Source organism: Zonotrichia leucophrys, chromosome 3 (assembly GCF_028769735.1).
Source record: "Zonotrichia leucophrys gambelii isolate GWCS_2022_RI chromosome 3, RI_Zleu_2.0, whole genome shotgun sequence".
Taxonomy (NCBI): Eukaryota; Metazoa; Chordata; class Aves; order Passeriformes; family Passerellidae; genus Zonotrichia; species Zonotrichia leucophrys.
Window position 1 is genome coordinate 81,018,656 of NC_088172.1, and position 24,735 is coordinate 81,043,390.

At 39.6% G+C, this 24,735-nt stretch overlaps 1 protein-coding gene across 1 annotated transcript in view; it reads left to right on the forward strand.

The window, feature by feature from the left end:
- The window catches only part of THADA (THADA armadillo repeat containing), a 151,844-nt gene that overhangs the window by 112,220 nt on the left and 14,889 nt on the right, over positions 1 to 24,735 (forward strand). Inside the window, exons 32-36 of the mRNA XM_064708992.1 lie at positions 5,631 to 6,043; positions 6,394 to 6,515; positions 7,860 to 7,932; positions 9,762 to 9,906; positions 12,985 to 13,116. Coding sequence (XP_064565062.1) covers positions 5,631 to 6,043; positions 6,394 to 6,515; positions 7,860 to 7,932; positions 9,762 to 9,906; positions 12,985 to 13,116 — 885 coding nt within the window. The remainder of the gene's footprint in view (positions 1 to 5,630; positions 6,044 to 6,393; positions 6,516 to 7,859; positions 7,933 to 9,761; positions 9,907 to 12,984; positions 13,117 to 24,735) is intronic.

Consider the following 24,735-nt stretch of genomic DNA (forward strand, 5'->3'; position numbering starts at 1 on the left):
GTGGCACTGGGTGTAAATGTTTTTATTTTGAGTTAAGAAAGGTAAAGATTTAAAACATTTATAGGATGACCTAAATGCCCTGTGCCTACTAACATTAAATTAGACAAGTAGAAAGGAAATATTTTTAGGTACTCAGTGTTCTAATTCAATGCAGACTGGAGAATTAATAAGTTGAGGGTGGCATTGTTGGAAGTCCAAGATACAGGGAGTGACTGGAAGCTGCCTGGACAGTAAAATGCCAGAGGCAGAACAAATCAGGGATGTTGAAGTGATCCAAAGACTGACCAAAAGTTAGTGTGAGACTGAAGAACAAAATGGGCCAAAGCTGAAAAGAGTAAATTTTTGGAGAAAGGAGATGGCTATGTGTAACACCAACAGCTGTCAGAGAAATGTTGGAGGCAGAACTTGTGACACAGGTGGAGGAGGAGGAAAGCAAAAGTGTTTTTAAAGTGTGATGGCAGAGACAGTGGTCAGAGGAGGGTTGTGGAGGGTAGGCACAATACTGCTGGAATGCTCTGTTGAGCAGGGAATATGGAAGGGTGTTCCATGAGATGGGTGACACTAGGGGAAGGTGGAATTGGTCATGTTCATTAATGTTAGCAGTTAAAATTCTGTCCCCATGTGAAGACAGAGACTGCTCATCCTTTCAAAATCAAAATCTCTTTAGATTCCAACATGTACCACTGACTGACTTGCACTGTTTCTGTGGGGTTTTATAAATGTATATGCGTGCAAAATCCTGGAAAAGTCAGTGCTGGGCCAGAGAGAAGCTGCAAGAAAAAATACCTGTAAATAAAAATGGCTGTTTCAGTGTCAGTTATAATGGGGTTTTTTCCCCCCTTCTTTTTTCCTTTGGAAACTTTCCCTTATGCTGTATACAGTGCAATGGGATCCTTGTGTCCTCAACAATAAATTATCCATGGATTCTGGTAATCAGTCATGTTTGTAGTTTTGAATTGTATTGTGAGTTCTGATGCCTAGTCTCTGATGTTGAAGAAGTTGCAGATGTCTTTAAAAGAAAACATCCTGCTTAAAATATGCCCTTTTTATGATCATCAACAGTCACCTTAGTATGGCTGTGTAATGAAACAGACTTTTCTGTTCTCTTTGTGGTTTTATTTCCATTTAGCAGTGACTTTGCCTAATCCACTTTTAATAAAAAGGAAAAATATGAAAGAAAATACTTTTCTTTAGTATTTGTCTAAGAAAATCTCTTCTTGGCACTGATTAGCTCTCAGCCTACTCCCTATTCATATGATCTGTTCAGATGTCTGTGGATGGTAGTTAGAGAGTGGATTTTAACCTCAGTTCATAAACAATTGTGCCTTCTTGTAGGTCTTGTTGAATAATGATGAATATCCAGATTTTTGATGCTCAGAACCCCTTCCCATAACTGCAGGCAAAGCAGCATTTTATTGCTGCTCTTGCGGTTTTTCTCTGCCCTTGCAGAGGGTCAGTAAGTTTTCTGATGCTGGTAGTAACTTCCCCCCTTTTCCCCTGCTTTGTTCTTTTCTTCTGGAGCCTGTGGAAGGAACATGGAAGATGGTTTGGATGCTTGAGGGCCTGCATACAGGATTTAATCTCAATATTTATCTAGATCAAATACTTACAGCTATACTGATCACATGTACAGAAGGAAGCCCCTCACACCATACACCTGATGATCAGGAGAGTTGTCCACTTGGCAGTAGCTAAATAATCACTGTGAAATTACCAAATCCTACAGAAATGTATCAACTCTGCAAGGAGGTGAAGCTAGTTTAGATTTAAATATGGAAGGAATTCAGATTACTTCTGTCACTTTTGAACAGACTGTAGTGCCCGTGAGATGAAGTGAGCTGTCCATCAGCTGATGGTTTGTTACTCCCTGAGCAGGGAGGTTTTTCTGTCATTGCTCCATGTATTTGCTTACTCTGGGAACAGACTGACTAGATCCTGCCTGCCACTGCAGGGAGGAGCAGAAGAGGGACAGGCAGGGTGCAGGTTTGGGAGCTGCTAAATTTTGAGGAGGTTTATAACTGGAGATTGCTCCAGTCTGCTAACTCCATTCTGCTCCTCTTCCTTTCCTCTTTATTTTCAGATGGTGAAAGACCATTTTACTTCATACACATGACAGAACATCAGTTGATTATAAATAGGATTAAAAATCCAGCCCCTCAAACCGAGATGCCGTGACATAGATGATGTGTGCATGTATCAGTGTGGGGGACTGAGGATGTTTGTGTCGGGTGTTGAAGAGAACCAAGTGGTTGTGTAAGATGTCTCCTGTACTAGAAGCAGGCTGAAATTCTTCCTGTCCCACAAATGAAGCAATCCTTAAGGGGGAAAAAATAAAATTAAATCCACTTAATTCTTGAAGGCTCTTTTGCATCTGTCAGCATCCTGGAGAGACTGCTTTTTGCCAGGATCCTTCTTTGGTTAGCCAAAATTTGTTCTCTCTTCTCACAGCAGCTGGTCATTCAAACTCTACAGTGATGTTTGTTTGTAAATAAAAGTATGTTGTTACTGTATCTTAACAACAGAGGCTGACATTTACTTTGGGAACCAGTGTGGTTTTCTGGTTTAGTTGGATATTTTGATGTAAGCCAAAGGAAAGAGTTTACTTAAAGCTAAGCAGATGAGAAAACATTTACATGAAAGCCTGGAAAGACTTCTTAGTGATGAAGTTGAAAGCAGGAATATTTCCACTGCATTGTAATAAGACAGGGGCATTCTTTCCTTTTGTACATATTTGTGTGAAAAAAGAGTGTTGGAGAGCATGTGGAGCAGAAGATGAATGCAGGAGGATTTGCTTTCTGGTGTGTTGAGGCTAAGCAAATATTCAGACAGTCTTATTTTGCTGACGGCCTTGCCATTGAGACATCCAGTTTTTAAGAGACTTGCTGTAAAATAGATGAGCCACAGTGTCCAGTCTTTCACAACTGCATGGGAAAAAAAGAAGTTATCCAAAGCAGAAGTATTTGATATGTACAGAAAAAGAAGATCTGTTGCCAGAGACTCTTGTATCACAGTCTCTGCAAGCTAGTAGCTCTGCTACGTTTTTTATATGCAAGTAGTTTTCCCTTTCAAAGATGAAGACATAAAGATAAGTTGTGCTGGCCTTGCAAAATACAAGTGGAAGTTTGCTGAGTTGGAAGCTCAGTGCGTGGCCAGCTGGAGTCCATGGGAGGGTCACCACTCTCTCTGATATTGAGTTGCAGGCTCTGGCAAAGTTGGCAGCATTGACATCAACAAAATGGAAGACACCCTCCCCCCTTCCCCTAATTTTTTTCTCTCTTTCTCGCTCCCTCTCTATCTCTTTCTGTGTGTATTTAATACTACTCACCCTTTCCCTGCTCTGGAGTTTGACCCTTCCGTCCTGCCAGCTTTCCCATTACTGCTTGCATGTAGCTTACCTCAGTGTAAAGCAGTGTGGACAGGAGATGAAAGCCTTTCTCTTGCAGTACACTTACAAATAAACTCTTGGTTTGGAGAGCTGAGCAGTGGGTGTGTGTGTTGCTGAAAGGCAGCTGAGGAGGGGAGCAGGCAGGAACAGGAGAGGGTGCAGGGCTCCGAAACTGAAGCTGTTTCTCTTCTGGAACTGAGGTGCTTGACCTTGAACCTTTTCCTTTCAGCTGCCTGGGATTATTTCTGTTGTTAAACTGCTGTCTGTGGACTCAGGCTGTGTAATAAGTGAGACGAAGGCCTAATCCCTCTCCAAGGCAACCAGACAGTTCAGAAATTAAGGAATTCTGGCAGTTGGATACGTGTCGTGTGACACGGGCATTAATGCTAGGTTGTGCTGTGATGCCAGCGTGTTTGGAGGGGTTTTAGAAATGTAGCAAGTAACAGATTCAAGTTTGCATTGCTGTCAGACAGAAATCAGCTGTGTCATGTAGAGGATAATGATGTGAGATGGCTTTGCACTGATCCTGAAGTTCCTCTGACTGCATCAAGTCCCTTCAGACAAGAAACTGGAGTGAAAATGTGAATGGCAGAGCTAGCGGCTGGGCAATATGTCTGAAATTTTTTTTATAAATACTACATTTCTTTGAAGTGTGTCCAGAATTACTCAGAAATGGTTCTGTCTTATGTGCTAGACAGTGTACAACCATGTCAACTTTCTGTGTAAATGTCAAACAAATTAAGATGGCTTTAGAAGAATCTGAATATGAAAGGGCAGGATATTTAACTGTAAATAGAAGGCTTAGGGAAATGTCTTCATGGACAACAAAATGAATCTATATTTGTGCTGTGGCTTTATGTCAAATTCAGGAATTTAGTAGGACTATTTGGACAGGCTTTTAGCAGTGCTCAGTGTTTAATTATAAATAGCAAAGTTACATGGCAATGAATTGTCTTCTTACAGATACTGGAGAAATGTAAGTTTGTTTAATCTTTGTATTTGCCTTTAGTGCATTTTTACCTTTAAAAAACCTAAACTTCTTACATCCCCTAGCACTAGTGGCACTGTTCTCTGTTCTTTTTTGATTTTCCCCTGCTTGCATTTGAATTTTGTGGGGTATAGCATGTTCATTTTCTTGCAGTACAAGCTGTACAGACACCGAACTGGGCAAAATGGTTTCAATATTATAAAATGGTTTATTCCTGCTGATGATGAAGAAGGTTGAACTCAAGGCACACGAGTATTTCAGTCTGTGTGGGTGTGAAATAGGACCATTGAGGACTTTTTCCTTTATTTAGTGTCTACATTGCCAGCTCTGCTAAAGCCTGAAACCTCTGGTGTCACAGATGGCAGTGGCCTCTGTTGGCTCCAGGAGGTGGCCAAGCACTAAAGAAGGTTCTCAGGCTGTGCTAGACTGTGAGGACAAGGTTGCACCAGTGTAAATGGCTGAAGTGTCACAGTTCCTGGGCTGATACATGAGAGGGGTTACAGTGCAGCTCCTTTGTTTTCTTACCTAGGTTAACTGCTCAAAATGAGTAACAATAGGAAAAGTATCCTGGTTTTTTTAGTAAGTAAATTCTTTAGACTGATACACACGGGACACATCTGTTTATCTTGAAGGGTCATCTTCTTTATAGCAATTTTTTCTGACTAAAACTATGAAGGCATGAGAGTTTCAGTGTTATCAGAATGGCCTCTGTCATCATTTCTCCTGATTTCGGTTGCAGCTGAGTAGTCTGACAGACAGCACTTTGTTCAGTCTGGTCTCTGATTTTAGAGCTAACTACCCACATTTTTCCCACATATATTTAATAGCTTATTTGTGTTAGTAACTTTCTGCAATGGTAAAAATGGGAAGCTTGTACATTTGGCAATATTGTATTACTAGCTTGGGTGAAAGAAATATGTACCAAACAGATGTAATTGGTAAAGACTGCAGGCAATCTGCAAGGTGCTGTAGCATTTTTAAGTTGTTTGAAACTTCCAGCTCATGTGTTGAGCAATCATAGTTTTCAGAAAATTTTGTGTCTTTGTTTCTTTTTATTTAAATATGAATGTATATGATATCTAGCAAAGCTTTTATCTGATTTGGAATCTGTTTAAAATGAAGGAGAACTCAGATTTCATTTCATGCCTGAATTTACCTTATGGTACTTTTTGCATACCTGATATTTGTTCAGCTTCACAGTCTGGAGCAGATGGTAACATCATCTATTTGTTCACTTTACTGTTACTCTCATTGCAGGAATGCAATTCCTTGACTTTTGGGAAGAGATGAAGAGAGTGATTTCAGATTCTGAATTGGTGTCTGGTATTCCTGACTCACCTGCAGTACCAGGACTGATACAATATCTCCAGAGCATCACCAGGCTTGTAATATCAGTGCTGTCAGTGACTGCAGGGCCTGACCTGCAGAGCTGTGCTTCAGCAGCTGCAGAGGACACGGCCAAGCCCTCGCTGTCAGTGGCTCATCTCCTGCACTGTGAGTTCCACGAGGTGCGGCTGCTGGCGTTGGAGGCAATTCTGCTGGGCCTGAGACAAAGAAATTCCAAGCAGATTGCAGAAGGAAGAGGAGGTGCATTATGTTTACCCACTGATTTGGAAGACACTCTTCTCAGAATGGCTTTGAAGGAAACAAATCCCCAGTGTTTTTGCAAGGTAAGAGGGTGCTTTTTTATTGACATTTTGTATGTTTTCAGTAAATTAATATGTTTTTAATTTTTAGATCATACTTGTAATTTTCAAAAATATATTTCAAACATGCATTATGCTTTTTAAATAGTAGTTAAGTGGTTGGGTTTTTTTTACACTGAACAGGAGCTGTGCAGATTTTTGTAACAGATGTTCCTGTGTAAAAGCAAGAACTTCCTCTTTCTTTTCTTAGAACTGTCCAGAGAGATTCCTATTGTTCTTGGAGTGGAGCTTAAGCCAGTGTTTTATTGATCTCAAATGTGCACATTCCTATTGAGACTGTCTGTAAATTCTTTGTTTGTGGATTGTGTCTGCAGGTGCTGGAAATTCTTTATAATATGGATCTCAGAAATGTTCTTCCAAAGACTGAATGTTCTATAAAAATGAATCCAAATCAGCTCTTAACCTGGAGTTTAAACCTTGTAGATATCTCCAGCAGGTATGGTCTGTCATGCATGTTGAAATATGAAAAATGTTTACATTTTAAAAACTTTCAATGTTGAACATTAATATATTGGTTTGGGGCTGTATTTTCATTTAAAAATCTGTGTTTCAGAAAAGAGAGTGTGGTGTATTTGAACAAAGTGGGTTCATGAGAATTTTTCAGAGAAGTAAGACCTTTATCTGAATTATTCAAAAGGCCTGCAAGTAATACTAGCACCCTGTAAATGTCCAGTTGTACAGTTCCTGAAACAAGAAGTTACTTTGGCTGTCCAGTGATAGCCAGTGAGCATAGTTCTTCCTGAATGGTAACTGGGAAACACCCACTTTACTGTAGAATTAACAATTAGTGTTAATGGTGCGGCCCTACACTCATTTGCTGTGATTCTGCCATCCCTCCTATCCTGGTTTATGGGCAGATGGTTTGTAGAAAGAGCAGCAGATCTCATTTAACTTGTTGGATTGGCAGAAATGGTTAATCCTAATCCTTAGGGTTTGCACTCCTTACACAGTCTGTAAAGTCAGCAGAAAGCACTGGAAATCTGGAGCCAGATTGTAGCTCCTACTGAATTAGAGCTGTGCCCATGCATTCACAGTGGAATGCTCAAACAGGCTTACAGTGTCCAGACTAAGGATATGACATCCTGTTTCTGATGGTTTTTTAAGCCATGCAAACATTGCAGTCCAATATTACAAACATTGAATATAGAGAGTGTAGAACTGCATTTTATAGCTGTGCATATTTACTGCTGATTTGCACTAAATTGTTCTAGTTCAAATGATGATGATGGGGAGTGGTTATTTCTGGGATGAAGTAAGGTACTGGAGGTAAAATACCTCTGACTGATGCTGTTGGAGGGAAGGGGCTGGAATAGCAGGCCTTGCTGCTCAGGTGTTGCCATTCCCCATGGTGGGAATAGGCTTCAGCAGCCACAGTGCCCTGAGCCATATCCTTAGATCCTGCTTAGCAGCTGTAGAAGAGATATTCCTGCAGCTAAATGCAAGCTTCAAGAGATGCATTTGTTCACAATTTAAAATAATGTCTGGTTTCTTTGACTCAGGTTCAGGTTCTTTGACTCAAGTGTGTTCTTCTATGAGAAATATGTAAATAGAAAGTAAACGTGAGAGAAGTGAAAGTAAGGGCATGTTTTGTTTGCATGTCAGCTGAGAACTTAGCTAACATCTAGATCTCTAATGTAAAAGCTTCAGGTGCTCAGCTTGAAAAATATCCAATTTCTGGTGATCATCAGAAATAATTAAGAGCTGGCTGGTTTTCTTCTAGAGGTGAAATGATGACAGAAATAGCTGGCTTTCTGATATGTCATTTGCCTTTTTTTCTCAGCCCTGAAGGTCAAACCATAGCTCTGAAATTTGCCTCCAAATTGATTATCCACCTTTTGCAGAACCATCAGCAGGTAAGGCAAATAGAGCTAGTTAACAGTTTTGTAATCCTGGAGTTTTTAGTGATTGCAGTAACGTGGCTTCTTTAGATAAAGACCCCAATCTTGTGTTTTCTTGTGTCCATTCATCATTTTTGACATTCATCATTATGTCTTCCTCTCTGAATACACTGCCATGTTCTGAAATGACACAGCCATGAATATCATCTCAGTACATCCCTCTCAAAGTAATTTCAAGTTAAATACATACATAAATATTTTTGATGGAGTAATTTCAGCTTCTGAGCTCATCCAAATGGTCACTATAATGTAGAAAGGGAAATGCCTGTGGTGTTTAATGCTTGTTCTGAATTCAGCCCATTTACTGAGCAGCAGCTTTGTTGTGGTTTCTTGATTTTTGGAGAGCCCACAGGAGAGCACGTCGGGTGGGAAGGCACGAAGCTGAAGCAGTGGCTGGGTGCAGTTCCCAGCCAGCTCAGATTTCTTTTGATTTGAAATTGTCAGTCTGTGATGTCACATATATATGTGTAGAGCAGTGCAAAAGCAGCTTTAGTGCTAGATATTTAAAAAAACATTTACAAATCCACTTAGTGGATATTTTAAAACAAACAAAACTCTCATGATCTGTTTTAAAAGGAAGATTATTTTCCTTACAAAGCTAGTATTTTTCTTAGAATGAACAGCAGAATGGTTTCTTTTTATATGCTAATAACCATGTCTCATTATAAAAAATATAATATCACATTTGCACACAATTGAGGAACATGAATTATTATATTAAAACTTTTTAGTTAAAGGAAAGGCATAGTGAGTACTTGAAGTTAACAAAGCAGAATTAATGAAAAGTGCTGTAAAAATCTTAAATTGAAATGCTGCAACAACTTTCTCTAATAAGCATACAAATCATGGGAGATCTAAGATATACTTACAGAGAGAGCTTTTGGCTTTGGGAAAGGCCAGGTACATCAGATTTCCATCTAAATTCTTTCTTTGAGCTTGCATTCAGTATTTACATCTGTGGAAGGGATTTTCTCTTCCATGAGGTAAAACTTAAGTTCTGTCCTTCTAGATAGTTCATCCATGTGTCTGCTTGAAATTTGAGTCATTGTAACATCTTGGGAGATTTTTATTTTTTGTTTTCACCTGTTACAAAATCTGTAGGACACACTCTGTCTGTGTCCCTTTGTGCAGTGCAGGTACATGGCCCTGCCCCAGGCAGAGTGAGGCAGAGTATGATGAGGTTTCATTTACTCCTCAGTTAATGAGGTTGGTTGAGAGCTGGCTGAATGCACATCCCACAGGGCCATAAGCAGTGTCACAGGGTCTAGCTGGAGCCCTGTCACTTGTGGTGTCCCAAGGGTCGGTACTGGCCCCAGTATTGTTTAACTTCTTCATCAATGACTTGGGTGAAGGGGCAGGTGCCTCCTCAGCAGGTTCACTGACAGCACAAAGCTGGGAGCAGTGGATGATACCCCAGAGGGCTCTGCAGCCCTTCAGAAGGACCTGGACAGGCTGGAGGGATGGGCAGAGAGGAACACCCTGAAATTAGGCAAAGGACCAGCGTATTTGTCCTTGGCATGCATGTGTAGAAGGACTGAGGACACCAAAATACTCCTTGACTTGTGTAGTCATTGGTGACTCTGCTGTGAAGGGGCAGAGTGAAAGACTTGCCTGTGTATACTGCTCTAACTAAAAGAAAATTTCCCAACTTTTAAATGTTCCTTTGGGTTTCACCACTTCAAAAAAACTGGACATTTACTAATGAGCAGTCTCCCTTAGGCAGGCCAGGGTTCAATGTGATGGTAAGAGGTGCAGCATACTTCTCACATGTTCTGTGCCTTCAGATTCCAGAAGAAGTCTTGAAAAAATGGGTTCAGCTGATAATGTATTTTTGTGAAGATGAGCAAGAGACAGAGATGCTGTTAGCAGCTGCTGAAGTTCTTAAAAGTATAACATCATTCCTTCTGAGCAGTGAGAAGCTCATTCTTGGTAAGTAGTGTGAAAGAAATTTTCTGGATCTTTTTTTCTGAAATCCATTAATACATGATTTCAAATGTATGTGTATGCATGCACAGTCAAAACATAATTACATCATAGAAGGTTTTTTGAAAATTTTATTAGGATTTAATTACTAAACATATAGATTTATTTAAATTCTGGTAGAAAAAGCGCATGTGCCCAGCCTCTGGCAATAACTCAGCAGAAGGGGCACATGAGGTGTTGTTATGTCTCCAGGTCACTCTACACTGGTGTACAGAATTACTGGCTTGCAATTGTTCTGTACTTGAATCTTTCTGTAGTACTCTGTTGGTGGGCTGGACATAGTTTGGGTGAACACTAGGAGTGTAACAAAGCTCTGCTGGCTGAATGTTGGCACAAAGGTCTTTGGTCTAGAAATGAGAGACATGTTCTACTATGAGAATAATTAATAATTGGATCACATTATATCTCCCAGGTATAAGGATTTTTGTTCGAAGTTAATATTAGACTGTCTCTTTAGAAAACAAAGAAAGAAGGAGAACCAAAAACCCTACATGGTCTTATTCAATAGTACATATAGCGACTGGGAGGCAAAGCTAAGTGAAACTGACTTGTTCTGGAGAATAGATGGGGTTTTTCTTTTAGCTTTTTCCCCCCCTGCCTTCTGTGAATAGAAAATGGGGAGATTTTGTGACTAAAGGGACAGAAGATAGGCAAGAATATGTAGTACCAGATGGTAAAGAACTTCTTTTGCATCCTGAACAGGACAGACAGTTTTAGATACTTTTAACTCCATGATACTTCATTCCAGTGTAGTTATGTAAATGTTTTTAGTTTAAGTAGCTTCAGTCCATCCATGTGGCCTGGATACAAATCTCTGTTATACAAAAAGAACAGTATATTTCCTAATCTGTAGGCAGTGGTTTTGGGGAAAATTAGGTATTATTTTGAGATGTGCCTTTTTAAAGAGGTATTGGTAACATTGACCAGAGCTAAATCTATATGAGGTAGACATTGCAGTATTAAGTGTTCATAGTATCGGCTCTGGAAATCTTAACCTTCACCATCTAGATAAAGCTCTTCATAATACAGACATCATTACCATTTTATGTCAAATGAAGACAGTGGAAGTATTGGAGTGAAAACCCCCCAAATGCTGTGCTACTCATCTGTTGTTATTTGGATGTGGTCCATAGATGATGGACAACACTTTCCTCTTTGATTTTGTCAAAACAGTTGCTGATTTCCATGCTTTCCAGTCAGGCAGATGTGAAGGTCTGAAATAAAACATAGCAGCAGTTTGTATGCTGTGTGTAAAATCTTAACAAAACAAATGAAAACAGACAAGTAAACAAAAATAAATGCTCCCCAAACAGCCCAGAAATTAGAGCCCCAAGTCCTCAGTGGGCAAACCATCTGAATTAGCTCTTTGCTCTGAAAATTGATCCAGGGGAAGAAAGATGTAGATCTCACCCTTCATAGTACCTAGAATTGTCAGTCTGGGGATGTTCACAACTGTGAAACTGTCAGTACTGCAGTGGGGAGGCTGGCAAATCAAGGGCATGGGCTGGTGATTAGTTGTAGTGATGTAAACCCAGGATAATTCCTTTGAAGGGTCTGTGTGCAAGTAAACAGCTCTGACTTCTGTGCCTTCTTCTGCATCAGCTTGCTTGACCACAAATAGTAAAAAGTAGGAGTTAAAGGAAACTGTGATTGTATGAAATGGAATTGTAGTCAGTCCCAAGAGCTTCCATTACTGTGTTCCTAAGAGAAAGAGGGTGAATGGCAGTCTGTATGTTCTGGGTGACCCCATCATCTCTTCATCAAGCTGCTCGAGGGTTCAGAAAAGGGTTTTATGCAAATTCTCTTTGTAGACTTCCACTGCTTCTGGAGATACAATAGAAACTTGTTTAGGTGGGAAATCTGAATATTGAATCTCTAGGAGAATAATTATTCTGCTCTGTACCAGTATAATATTATTGAGTGTGTCATGCTAAGAAAAAAAAGCACCTTCTTCCTGAAGTAGTTAAACTTCATGCCATTGCCACATAGGGAAGTTACAGGTAATACAGGAATGTGTAGTAAAGCCTGGAGCAATTTACTTTGGCCAAGCAGCGAAATACAGCTATGTATTTGTCTGGCTAGCCTTGTAATACAAATCTCTGACAAACCTGCTGAAAACATGGTAGAAGAAAACCAGCAGTGAAACACAACTCTAGTGTTGTCTGTGGTCACCAGAAAGTAATATCTCCCAGCTGTCTGCATCTTGAAGTGAGCTTCCAGTGGATTCCTTCAGTCAGGATGTTCAACAAGACCTGAAAAGTCAGCTGAAAAACACCTGGGAGTACAGACATGTGACTTGAGCTAGTCATGCATGGCTTGTGAAGTGTGGGTTGCCACTGGGGTGGTGTGTGCTGTCTGCCTGCTTGGGCAGTACCAGATCAGCACCTCCCTCTTGGCACTTCTCTCTGGTTAGTCTCACCTGTGTCCGTGCAATCACCCCCATGGATTGAACTGGTTTCCAACAGAGAGTGGGTGTAGGGCTGGCAGGGCCTGCTGATGAGTGCTGGGGACACTGCATGTGGGAGAAGGAGGTGACAGTAGATCCCTGGAAGGTGTGGTCAGCAGCTGTTTCCAGCAGGGAATGGCACTTCTGTCCAGCACCACTGGCAGTGTCTGAAGAAAGCTTGGTTTGGCAGCCTCTGCTCCAGGCAGATTGCAGCAGCAAATCCATGAGCAGTGTGTTAATCAGTGATCAATCTCCAGCTGCAGAATTTTTGAAGTTGCCAAACAGGAATTCTGCACTCCTAGAAATTTTAGAAAATGGAGAGCATTCATGACTAAAGTTGAACTCAGATAGAGAGGCCCATTCTCTTATCTGTTGCCCACTGTTTAAACCAAGCTGAGTCTGCCACCTAGATAAGGTTCACAGATGCTGAAAATACTTTGGTTTTATTGCCAGTCTTTCTCCCAGTGGTTTGCCAATGCCTTTCATGTCTTGTGTTTAGGTGTGGAAACAAAGCTTTCTAACTTCTTTGAATGCATATAAGAAATAAAGCTCTAATTTTTCTCCACATATAAATATAGGACTGTCTGATACCCTTGGTCTGTGGAGATGTGTGATTCTCCTGCTGCAGAATGAAGACTTGGTAGTAAGGGATGCTGCTGCTGAAGTGATACAAGTGGCACAGTCAGAAAAAAAGAGCAATGAAGGAACAGGTACGTTAACATTACTTTTAAATATTATTGAATGTTTTGGAGGCAAAAGTGTTTCTCTTCTCATCACAAATTTCTTGCTAACTGTAAGGTGGTTCATCCATCTCCTAGAATTATGTACCATAAAAGATAACACCAAATTTGATGCCCACCATGCTTTATTATTTTACCTTGACTGTTCTTAGTTTAATTTGCATATGATTACGTGGAGATGTAAAAAAGACAACAGCAGGACTCAGCTTTATGGTTTGTGCTGTGATGAGTCAATATTCACATAATTTCAATTTGAAGGCTCTTTAATACTAGCTCTGGTCTAATAATACAATTCAAGACACTCCTTGAATCCCACGTTGTATAAACAATCACGTTGGAATTGGGAAGAATTCAATCTTGATCATTAATTTAACCTTGAAATCATTAAGATCTGGATAACAAAGACAATTCACAGCATAACCACAATGTGCTTCTAAGGATGTGGGCCTTTTGTCTGCTTGCCCTAATTTACTCAACCTATTTAAATACCCAACGATACTAACAAAAGCATCACATTTAGAGTCATAACCATCCCATGTGTAAGAGTTTCTAAAGCATATTTGTGGCCCTTTTGTCTCTGTTGCTCCAACTTCTATCATTCAATACCCCTCATGTGAATTTGTATGAATAAAGCCACAAAAAATAAGTAGGCTTAAAATTACGTTTCACTGTTGAGATTTGAAGTACCAGATCTGCTCATGTGATAGGTTTCTACAGCTGCAACTTCATGGGGTCCAGAGCTTGGGTAAAGAATGCTGTAACAGAGATTGTTGCATCAGTTTCAATTTATGTAATCCTCTCATGACTTCTGTAGGTTTAGTATAACAGCTCTCTGTTTAGATAAGAAGGCTTACGTTTGCACTGTTGTAGATAGAATGCAAATTGCTCAGTGTGCAGGTGTGGTTTTGAGCTGGCACTGTTGGATGTGGGGCTGAAAAGTCTAAAGAGGATATCATGGGCAGCTTTCTCTTCTGTAAATCCCACAGCTCTGACAGTTTCTCTAGTCCCAGCTACAGCTCTCTTGAGTATCAAGAGGCTCTGTGTGCATGTGCCTCAGGTCCCCAGTGCTGGCCTTTGGGGGCATCCTCAAATGTCTCAAGATGGACCTTTCTTTGGGAGTGATATGGTGCTGGATTGTCTCTCTGAGCAACTGTATCTCCTCCCTTCTTCCCTGTTGTATCCTGGTGCCAAGGGATATTTTCCTGTAACTGGGTGAGACCTCTGTCCTCTGTCTCCTAATTAATGCTAAGATCACCTCAGTGCTTGTTCTTATAGCTTACCACTTCATAAAGCTGAAGTGACCATAATTGAGAAGATAACATAATAATTGTTTTTTATTTGTTATGTTCCTAATTAGGATAGGGACCCCACTCCCCAAACTTCTGTTAACCCCTTAGTTACACTTAGCTGTGCCTTCCTGTTTTTTCATTTAAACTTCTTTCAGTGAAATGAATGTCTGTCTTCTGTGACTAGAAGAGAATGCTGCATTTGAAAAGAGATAATTCAGTTTCCTTTCATGTCCATTTTTCATCATTGGTATTCCTTCTTGTGATCTTTTTTCCTCACTTAACTCTTTTCAGTTTTTGTGATTTGCTTCCTAGCTTTTGGGGGAGCAATTTTGCCCTTGTGGTTTTTATTTATAACCAGAATAAAATAAACTCATCTTTGTATGTTGTTTGTTTACTTTCATTTACCCCCTTTCTTTTCATGTTCCTGTGAGAGTATGCAATATGTTTGTGTCTGTGGTTTAGACTTTTCATGGATCACTAGACCTCTCTGTCATGGGAATTTTTAAATTACATTCAAATATCTGCTTTTATTTTCAAGTTTTCATACCATGAAAGTCTGATTTTTCATCACAGCACTGACTTTAAGATAACTGAACCCACAGACTGAAATAGATAGAAGCTGTGAAACAGCTCTCTTTAAAATTCTTACTTTATAACAAATTACTGGATATGGTAAATTGACTGAATTTTCATTTCCATTATACAATGATAAATTAGTATTGTGGCCCAGTAGTTTTGTCGTGAGATCAGAAAGATGACTTGAGATCAGAAATAGGAATGGATGTTTAGAAACCTGTTTTTATACCTTCTCTAATTGTTTCACTTTTATGTCATTACCATTACCACTAGCTAACAGGAGAGAGTAAAGAGACAATTATAATTTCAGCTTCATTTGTGCATCAAAAGTGTTGTGTTCTAGTAGCCATTATATTTCCAGAAATACTGCACTGTAGGAATGGGTTATGGTATGTTTCATCTTTTATTGCTGTTAATTTGCCATACAGATAGGAGGAATGCTCTTCACAAAATACAAGCTCTGGACTTGCCAGAAATTTTGGTGCTAGCATCTTCATATCCAATCCTCACAAAATTCTCTTTTCTCACTGTGCACAGCATGCAAGGAAGGAATAGCCTATAGCTGCCTGCAGAAGATCTGCTTTTATTGTCAGCTTAGGGAATCAATGTCATAAGTGCTACATTTTTATTGAAATTCACAAGAATTGGTGATTATAGCCTAGCAACTGCCCCTGCCCTTCTTGTGTAATACTAGCTGGCATCTTGTTTTCATGTGGAAGAGTAGAGTAGGAAAGGTGATGTACTTGTGTGTTACAGTCAGACCAAGGCTGAATTAGCATCCTGTTCAGCAGAATAAGGTGAAGTTGAATTGTTGTTAACAGTAGCAAAGTCTATTTGCATAGACTGTTCATAGGGTTTTTGTAGCATGGTTCTCCTTTACATGCCTGCTACTGAATAACAGCAGAAATGCGTGGCAGGATGATAGTGTCAAATAATAGGTGTTTTAATGTCATTTAGAGATAGTGAAACTGGAGGCAAATGATCCTCTCTATTATAGTGTGGTTTCACTTCCAGTAACAGCTCCTATCTTGTGTAATTCTTTGAAATGCTACATGAGCTCTCCTGGAGGAGAATATGAACTTGGTTTCTTATTTTTCCCTCATGGTTTTGTTGAGGGCAAAACCCCCAGTCTCCTCAGATAACTAATCCATGCAGCTTTGGATCACTGAAATTAGGAAAGCCATAAGCAGTGGAGTCAGAAATGTATGGTAACACGTGTGATACAAGAGCCCTGTGGAAATTGCAGCCCCAGGAGAAAAGTTCAAAAGACCAAAGGCTGATACACTGCAGGGCCCCTATCCTCACCCTACCCTGCTATTTACCCCCAAGCAAAACCCTACAAGCCCTACTGTTTTCTTATAGAAGGCAAGAGCCTCTACTGTTACCACTAAAGTTCACTTCTAAAATGTATTTTATTCATACAGAGAAGCTTGTTTTATGTTTTTAGTATGTGCAAAAGCTCACATTCAGAAGGGGAAGTTACTGAGGTTGGATGATGGCAGTCATTTCTGAGCAGGGCAGGTCAAACAGAATCCTCTCTCATCAGAAAGGAGGAAAGCTTCTGTTTTCCTTGCTAAAAATACCAACTTAACAGGTAGTTAAGGTTTTCCTAATAAGTGGAACAATATAATCCCCATCTGTAACTCAGGGTATTGTGTGTACACTTTGTTTTTGTTTCCTCATGCATTGAGGTGTAAACCTCTGGCAGATTGTTTTATTCCTTTTAGTATGAGGGAGGGTACAGGAAGTATTGTATTCAGTGTAAAGGTAGAATAGTTGCTTTGAAATCTAATTAAATTAGTGACCCATGGCTGTGTAAAGTCTAGACCTATTCACAGCAGCATTTTTTATACAGGAGAGTTACTCCTTACAAGAAAGATGATTTAAGTTGGGGAAACAAGAGTGCTTTTTCCCTACTGGTGATCACTTTGCTAAATATCCTGAAAAATGCAAGTATCTTGTTAGAACAAAAACTGTATTTTTTGGTGTCATTTTCCTCTATGACTTTTTTTTTTATTTTAATCTAGAGAAGAATTATATGAAGTAAAGTTATGAGCTTAACAGTATTAGAGAAGTTTGAATAAACTATTTTTCTGCCATTATAGCCAAGCCAATCAAATTCTATAAAATTCTGTATTAAAAAAACACCTTTAGTCAGCTTAACCTTTATGTTGGTAAATTACCAAATTAACCTTAAATGAGTTTAAGGGCATTTTTAGTGTCATCAGCATTAGCACCGATTTAGCTGATTTTTAAAATTGAGCTGAATTAAGCTTAGATGAGCAATTAGATTTGCAAATTTGAGGAAATCTTTTGAAAGTGCCTGAATGATTCAGCAGCCTAAATACTCTTCTGGAATATAATTGACGACTTCAGGGACTTTTTGCTACTTTTGTTGTGAAGTAGCAGTTTTGTACTGAGATGAGCAAATTATCTCCTGGGCTCGGCTGTGTGGCTGCAGCAGAGCTTGAGCAGCCCAGGCCTGTGCTGAGCACCACCTTCACTGGGTGCAGTGGGAGTATCTTTGAAAATCAGTCCAATGTTATTGTTACATCTCTATGTTTTTCAGTAATTCTGAACCTGATGTAGTCAGTTTTAATCCACTGGCTAAAATTTCAGATATATTGACTCAGTTCCTTTGGTTCCATTTCACATGCTTAAGAAACAGCAATAGCTGATACTCCTGTGCCAGGAGTTTCTGAGCAAAAGATAAAGTTCTCTTTTCTTCTCTTGATGGTTGCTCCCTTCTTGATAGTCTATTTTTTATCTTTGGTGAAAATGATCAGTGAAAGTGACAAGTGTCCTGCTTTTTTGATTCACCAGCAAGGAAAAATTAATTTATTAACTGTCTGGTTTAAAGAAGCTGACTCCACCTTCTGAACTGACTTTTCACCATCCTATTGGGAAGGGGATGGCACTACAGAGCAGATTGAGTTAGGATCCCTGTGGAAGTCTTCGCTGCTGGGTGTTGACTGTTTTAATGGCCCACACTACTTCAGGTTTACCTTATTGTTTCAGGCATGTAGGAGCATTTCAGAAACTTTTATTTTGTTTATTTGCCAGTGAGTATAAATGTGTGTAAAGGGAGAAGTTAAAATGTGCTGCTTGAGGTGGTGGTGGGGGAAGAAAAAATATTATTGAATTAGATTGAAGCACTGAAAAATTTTCAAGGTGTCTCTGAATTCTCTTTAAGACTTAGAAAGACTTTAGACCTCACCATCTGACTGGGTAGAACCTTTCTCTGTGAACCATGCTGTCACTTAAGCATGGAGAACAGCAAAGCTGCTTGTTGCTTGCACCTCAGTTTTCTTTTTCACACATCATTAGTGTAAAAGTCAAGGCAAATTCAAACCAAACGGCTTCATGAGCCTAGAGTAGGTGTGGCTGTCATGATTGTGAGTGAAAGAAGGTTTATGTGTGGGGTTTTTTTGGCACAGTGATGGGGTAAATAAGCCTTAGCAGAGGTAGGGGAAGTTCAGGGACGATCAGACTTGCTATGTTAACATTTGAAAGAAACAAGGGGAGAAGAAATCCTGCTCAGATTTATGTTTCTTGTTCCTGTCCTCTAAAAATCTTCCTTGTTGAACCTAAAGCTGTGCAAAAGGTTTCATACATGTGTGCCCTTAGAAGATCTAGTAAATCACTTGAGGAAGAGATAAGAGATAAGCAGTCTGTGTGATGTTAATGCAGCACAATGGTCTGGCAGTCATCATCAACACCACAGGTGATATCAGCAAATCATGGGTGACTGGCATGATCCCAAAACTTGTACCCCAAATGTCCTTTACAACTAGTCTGTGAAGCATTTCAGGACAAGTGGCTCAGATTTCATCTACTCCAGTTGCTAGTGAAACAGCTATGAGTAAGTGCTGGGAAAACCTAAAATGCTAAATGGACCTTGGTAGCGTTTAAATGCTAAAAATACCATTAACATTGGTGGTGTTTAGCTGCACAATTAAAGCATCCTACATATTGCATGGGAAACAGTGAAGAAAGATATTTTACTTTATTCATTGCCTCATTTGCTTGTTGGCATTAGAAACTGTGTTCAAACTATTCATTAAAGTAAATGCCAACTTTGTCCATAGCAGAAAAGGCTTTTCTTGCTCATGTTAATTATTGGGTAAATGCATTAAATAGATTTCTTAAAGTTTTAGTTCGTGAGCATGTCAAGTTAACCCCTCTCTCCAGACCTGTTTACTTGCCAAGTGCTAAGTCCATGCTGTGGGATTGGAGATGAGAAAATAACTGGGGGTTAGAAGCTGTGCCCCACTGCTGTGTGCAGTATACACTGTTTAAGTCACTGTGTCTCTCTCAACAAAATATAAAGAAGAGACGCCAGCAAACTGTTCAGAATTGTCCTTTTCATGTGATTGGTGTGTTCATGCTCTTGCCAGACTAGGGGATGGATTACCCACCTTTTACTCTACTTCCATGCTGTAGGTGTAGCTTTCCAGTGAGGCAGGTGGGAGGGCTGTGGTGAATAAAACAAATGTCAGGTTACTCTGATCCTGGGCAAAGATTAGTGTGGAGGGTTCTGCTTTTCTCATGCACTAGGTGACTTGCCCTGATGTTCAGGTTAGGCTAATGGGCCTCTGAGGCCCCAGACAGCTCCTTTATTTGTGGCTCTTAAAACCAGTTCTGGCAGCTGCCTGGCTTTGAGGAATAAGTGGTAATTGCCCAAACATAAACTAGGGAATCGCATGCATGCAGACTGGTTTCAAGATGCATTAACTGGCAAGATCATAGGTGATGAAATTTCCTTTGCTTGATTAAAGTCAAACTTGTGCATTTTCTTCTCTATTCTGACATTTGATTTTCCTCTGTTTAGAGGTTTGATGGAGGGGTTACAAAAAGCATGAAGTCAGAAGAACCTGGCTGTAGAAAGAGCTTGCTGATACTGCTGCCTGGAGCTCTTCCACTGGCCAGCCTGAGAGTGGAGTGGCTGGTAGTGCTGTGGGTGGCTGGCTACAGCTGCACACAGAATTCTGAACACTTTCCTTCTAGACACGTGACTTGCTGTGATACAGCTGCTATGGTGTGGAAAGTTAACAGCTTCCCTCAAATGAAAGAATTTCAGGTCCTTGCTAATGCCATGGGTAGGTAAAAACAGCATTTTGGAAAGACCATTTAAAATGCACTTATTACCTTTCATGATTTTCAAGCTGCCTTGAGAATTGCTTATAATTTTGGAGCTTGTTGGTGAGAAAAATCTCCCAGACAGATCTTGTGATATGCCACGGGTTCTTGGGCACAGTCCAGAAGTTCTCACAGTGTTGTCTGGGTTACTAATGGAAAACTGCTAATCATATTAGCCAAAATATGTTTATGTTCCCTGTACTGGGGACAATTGGAAAGAAGGTTAATGAAATCTTTTTCTGGAATCAGCTCAAGGATTTCTTCCGCTTTGTGAATATTCTTGATAACTGCATTCTGGTAACTAGATGTGCAGCTCACTAAACAGAATTTCTAAGCCTGCTATGAAAGAGGAGCCTTTTGAGCTGAATGTTAGGATTTAAATGGGAGGCATTTATCCAAATGGCCTTTAAGCAGTAGAAAGCAGAATAGACATAGACAAGACCCATCCAGGCAGAAGAGAATATGAAAAAGATGCAATACAGTCAAAAGCAGAAAAAAATCACAGCAAAGAAGAGCTGCTCCTGTTGCAGAATGATTTTCTACAATTTGAGGTTTATTTTTGGAAAATTGTGTGTGGAATCTCTGTGATACCCTGTTACAAGGAATATGTCTTGAGGCCTCAGTGGAGAGGTGTAAAGCAGTAGTAGCAGTTTGCAGCGTTCTGTTCAAACACGGTGTAGGACTTTGTATTGAGACACTGTCAGGTGATGAGATCTCTTCAGTTCCATTAGATAAGGCCTGTTGAGGACAGGGGGAAGGTCACACAGCTGGGTGTGTATTCTGGGAATGCTCTGACGTGGGCCCTGGCAAAGGAGGCTGTGGGTGCTGCCCGGAATGACCAGAACACTCTGCAGGGTGAAGTGCACCACATGTTACTGAAGAGTAGTGTAATCCATGAAAGGGAACATCACTGATAGGCACCCTTAAGCTGTCTGTAATTGTAGGATCATAAGTAGATAGGGTTCAAACAGAAAATAAGACAGCATTCTCCTTAAAATGTTCAATGTTGAACCTTCTGCTTAAGGGACCCTGACTCTGGCTGCATCATTTTATCCTTCCAAACCTTTAATGGTCAATACTTCTCATGCACCTGCATGGAGAAGGATTTATGTTGAGAGACAAATATGTAATGATGACCATATAAATCTTGGCAAACTAAGTAAGTGGCAAATACCTGTGCCATTTGGTGACTACTCGATGACTATGATGACCTCACATTTAAGAATTTTCTTCCAGAGAGCAAAATGACACGTGGTAAAGATTATGAAACACTTACTGTGGCTGGAAGCTGTAATTTGGGGTTTTTTACATCTTCTGTAGTAATTCTGAGAAGGTAACAATTACATGTCAGTTGCAAGAATGAAAGAATTGAGGTGTAGGAGTGTAAATGAATTCATCTGGTCTTTCTGCTAGAATAAATTCAGGGCTGTTTCAGAAGCAGATTTGACTTATAGCCTGGTTGCATAATATTTTTATGCTAATAGGTATATTTTGTGTCTTTGTAATAGTATTTATGTTATGTGTGGCATTCTACTTTTGCATCCTTAAAATATCTCCTGTTGTTATGAAAACTTTTGGAAGATCTGATTGGAAAGTAATTAGGTCTTAAAATTGCATTTGTAGTACGATCGCTTCCTGGTTTAATGGTCACTCTCAAATAATGTTTAACTGTCTTCCTCAGATACAGAGGAAGAGTTGGATGAAAATATGACTTAAATATTTTTGTTCAGAAACTCTTTGGTGGTTACTTTTGGGCACAGGGACACATCACTGAATTTGCTGACTGCTTTTTTTTTTTTCCTTTCTGATGCAAGTGTAGAGTAAGGCTGTTTGTTATCCACAGCTTACCTCCTAAACTTGGGAGTCTTTGTGTGTGAGTAAAATTAATGAAGAATCAGTGACTTGAAGCCAGAGTGAATACACATACTCCTGCAGTTCTGTATGAAACTTCCTAAGGTTATGAAGCCAGGTTTTCTTATAAAAGTGTTGTTCCTGTTAGCTTAACAAGTGTGTGCCCTTTTGATATAAGCAAAATAGCACCATTGATGATCATCTGCTTTGAAAGCATTTCATTTTATTTCTGAGAGAGATCCATGGTATTTCAGTCTAACAAAAATTGCTTTGATTTTTACTCCTGATTAATCATAGAAGAAGTAAGCAGCAGTCTTAATTAAATCTTCATTGAAAAAGTAATTTTGCAAACTAGGCCAGTAAACTGTGAAATCAGCCTCTGCAGAAGTAAACAAAAACTGAAGGACTGATGATATTCTTCTGAACAGAGCTATTTTGTGCTTTCTCTAAACAAGCTGGAAGTGCAGAAGACTCAGTGCTTTGGAGCAAATGTACTCTGCTCCACAAGAGTGTGACAGATTGCCAGGGAAGGCCAGGGGAAAAGAAATTGTTCTGTTCTACATTGGCTAGTTTTTACACCTAGGCCAGGAAGAGTTGTGAGGGTTTGCGGTTTTGGTTTCTTGTTTGCTTTTTGTAGCTGGAATTCTACATTGCTAACTGTGGGCATGCTAATAATCAAGAAAAATATTAAGCTCTAAAATAATATCTAGACTTGTGAAATATTATTTTAACAGATTAATTAGTCATAATTGAAGTTCTGTGATACAAGAAGTTTGCAACAGTTGGCCTGTAGTCTCTATGGCATTTTGCCACTGTATTCAACTCTTGTTACACCAAGGTTTAGGTGTTTTATTTGAATTAATTGACTCCAATTTTATTAGTTAAAAACAATGAAATTAAACTTGCACTTACAAGGTTGTAGCTTGTCCTTTATCTCTAAAAATGAAATCTGGGCACAAATTGTATTATTTTGCTGACCAGTTGCTGCACTTCTTTTATTGATACTGCTTCTTCTGTTTCACTGGTACTATGAAAGGACAAAGATGTCCCAAAAAAGCAATGGCTACCTGAGTAATCTGATATACAGGACAGGTACAAGTAATTTTTAAAGCTAGATTATATTGAAAAGTAGCCAAGCAACAATAGAAATATTGTTACTCCAAGAAGGATTGTTCATTGGTTAGCAACTGAGAAAAGAAGAATACTGGAGGAATTAAGGGGAGTTGCATACAAATTAAAAGAAAATAATTTCATTTTAAATGGAGCTCACTTTCTCAGAGCATTCATCTAGAGATTAGGCGTAGTTAGAAACTGGGATATGGAAGTTGGTGGTAGCTTTCTGATCCTTTGTTGCCTGGCACAGGTGAAAGCTAGAACAAATAGAGTGCTGTTCTAACTGGGAGTGCACAAAAAGGCTTTGGTTATCCACAGCCTGTGACTGCCCCACTCCTCCTCAGATTGCTTCAGATGCAGGACTCCAAATGGACATGGACCAGCATCTCTGATATTTTTGGGATCCTGCATATTAACTTCCCACACAGTACAGTTGAGTACTGGATGCTGGGAGTTCTGAAGGGAAGGACTTGGGAGAGCCCTGGGCAGGCACATCTATACACACATGGAGCTCCTTATAAAGGCTGAGCTGGAATTCCCATCAGATCCCAGAGGTATTTCACCAAGAGTGAGGAGATGATCCATTTCTGCAAGCAGAGTTTTGCACACAGAATTTCATTTGTGTGTTTGTGGGTGGGAGTGAGGTAGAGAATATAAATACCTTTGCAAAGTAACCTAAACCACCACCTTGTTTTCACCTAAGTCAGCATTTGAAATTTGTAATGACCAAGATAATTCCTACCTGTGATGGAGTCAAAGCAGCACCTTAGAATGAAAGTTGGTTTTATTGTATTACTGATTTCCTGTGCCACAGCCTTCCCACTGATTTGGTTACTTTAATTCCTGGTGTGTTGGTGGAGGGGAGGTGGGGGCAGCAGCTGTGGGACACAATGGGCTCTTACTTCAAAACCTGAGAAGTGTAAAACTCAATGTCTTTTTTTTTCCCTATAATCAGTTCCAAATGAGCGCTTTCAAAGAGGACTCGGAACTGGCTTAGTTGAACAAATTGATTTCTCATGCTTGAGAAAGTAAAGTTAAACATCCTTGGGAAGCCTAGAAATGTAAATTTTGAGAATTAGACTTTTTATAAAGGGGTTTTGATTTATTAGATTTAGAGCAAGATTGTTGAAACCACCTTGAGGAGCAGAATTATTTATGGCAGCTGCTTACAGTACGAGTGTAATGCCACTTTCGCATGTTTTTAATTTGGTTCCTTCACATGGTCTGTGCTGTGTTAATGATCACCTTGTCATGCTGCCAGTGGAAAACAGTTTTATAAATAATTCCCACTGGTAAGATGAAAGTGTTAACAGAAATACTTCAGTGAAGGTCTTGATTAACTTATACACTTGGCTTGATCACAGTGAAGCTTAGACTTACAATATCTTGTTACCAGAACTAGTAAAACCCATTCATTTTTTCATGTACTGTGTTAATTACCCTTTTACTTTCCCTCATGGGCAGACACACAGAGGCTGATTTCATGTTTGTGTTGAAGACTGCAGTTACACTTTTAGACTTCTTGCTGTACTTAAAAGTTCCTACCCAAACAAACCTAACCTTCCCTAATTCCAGAATCCATATATTATAATAGTTGACCTTCAAGACTATAGATTTTTGC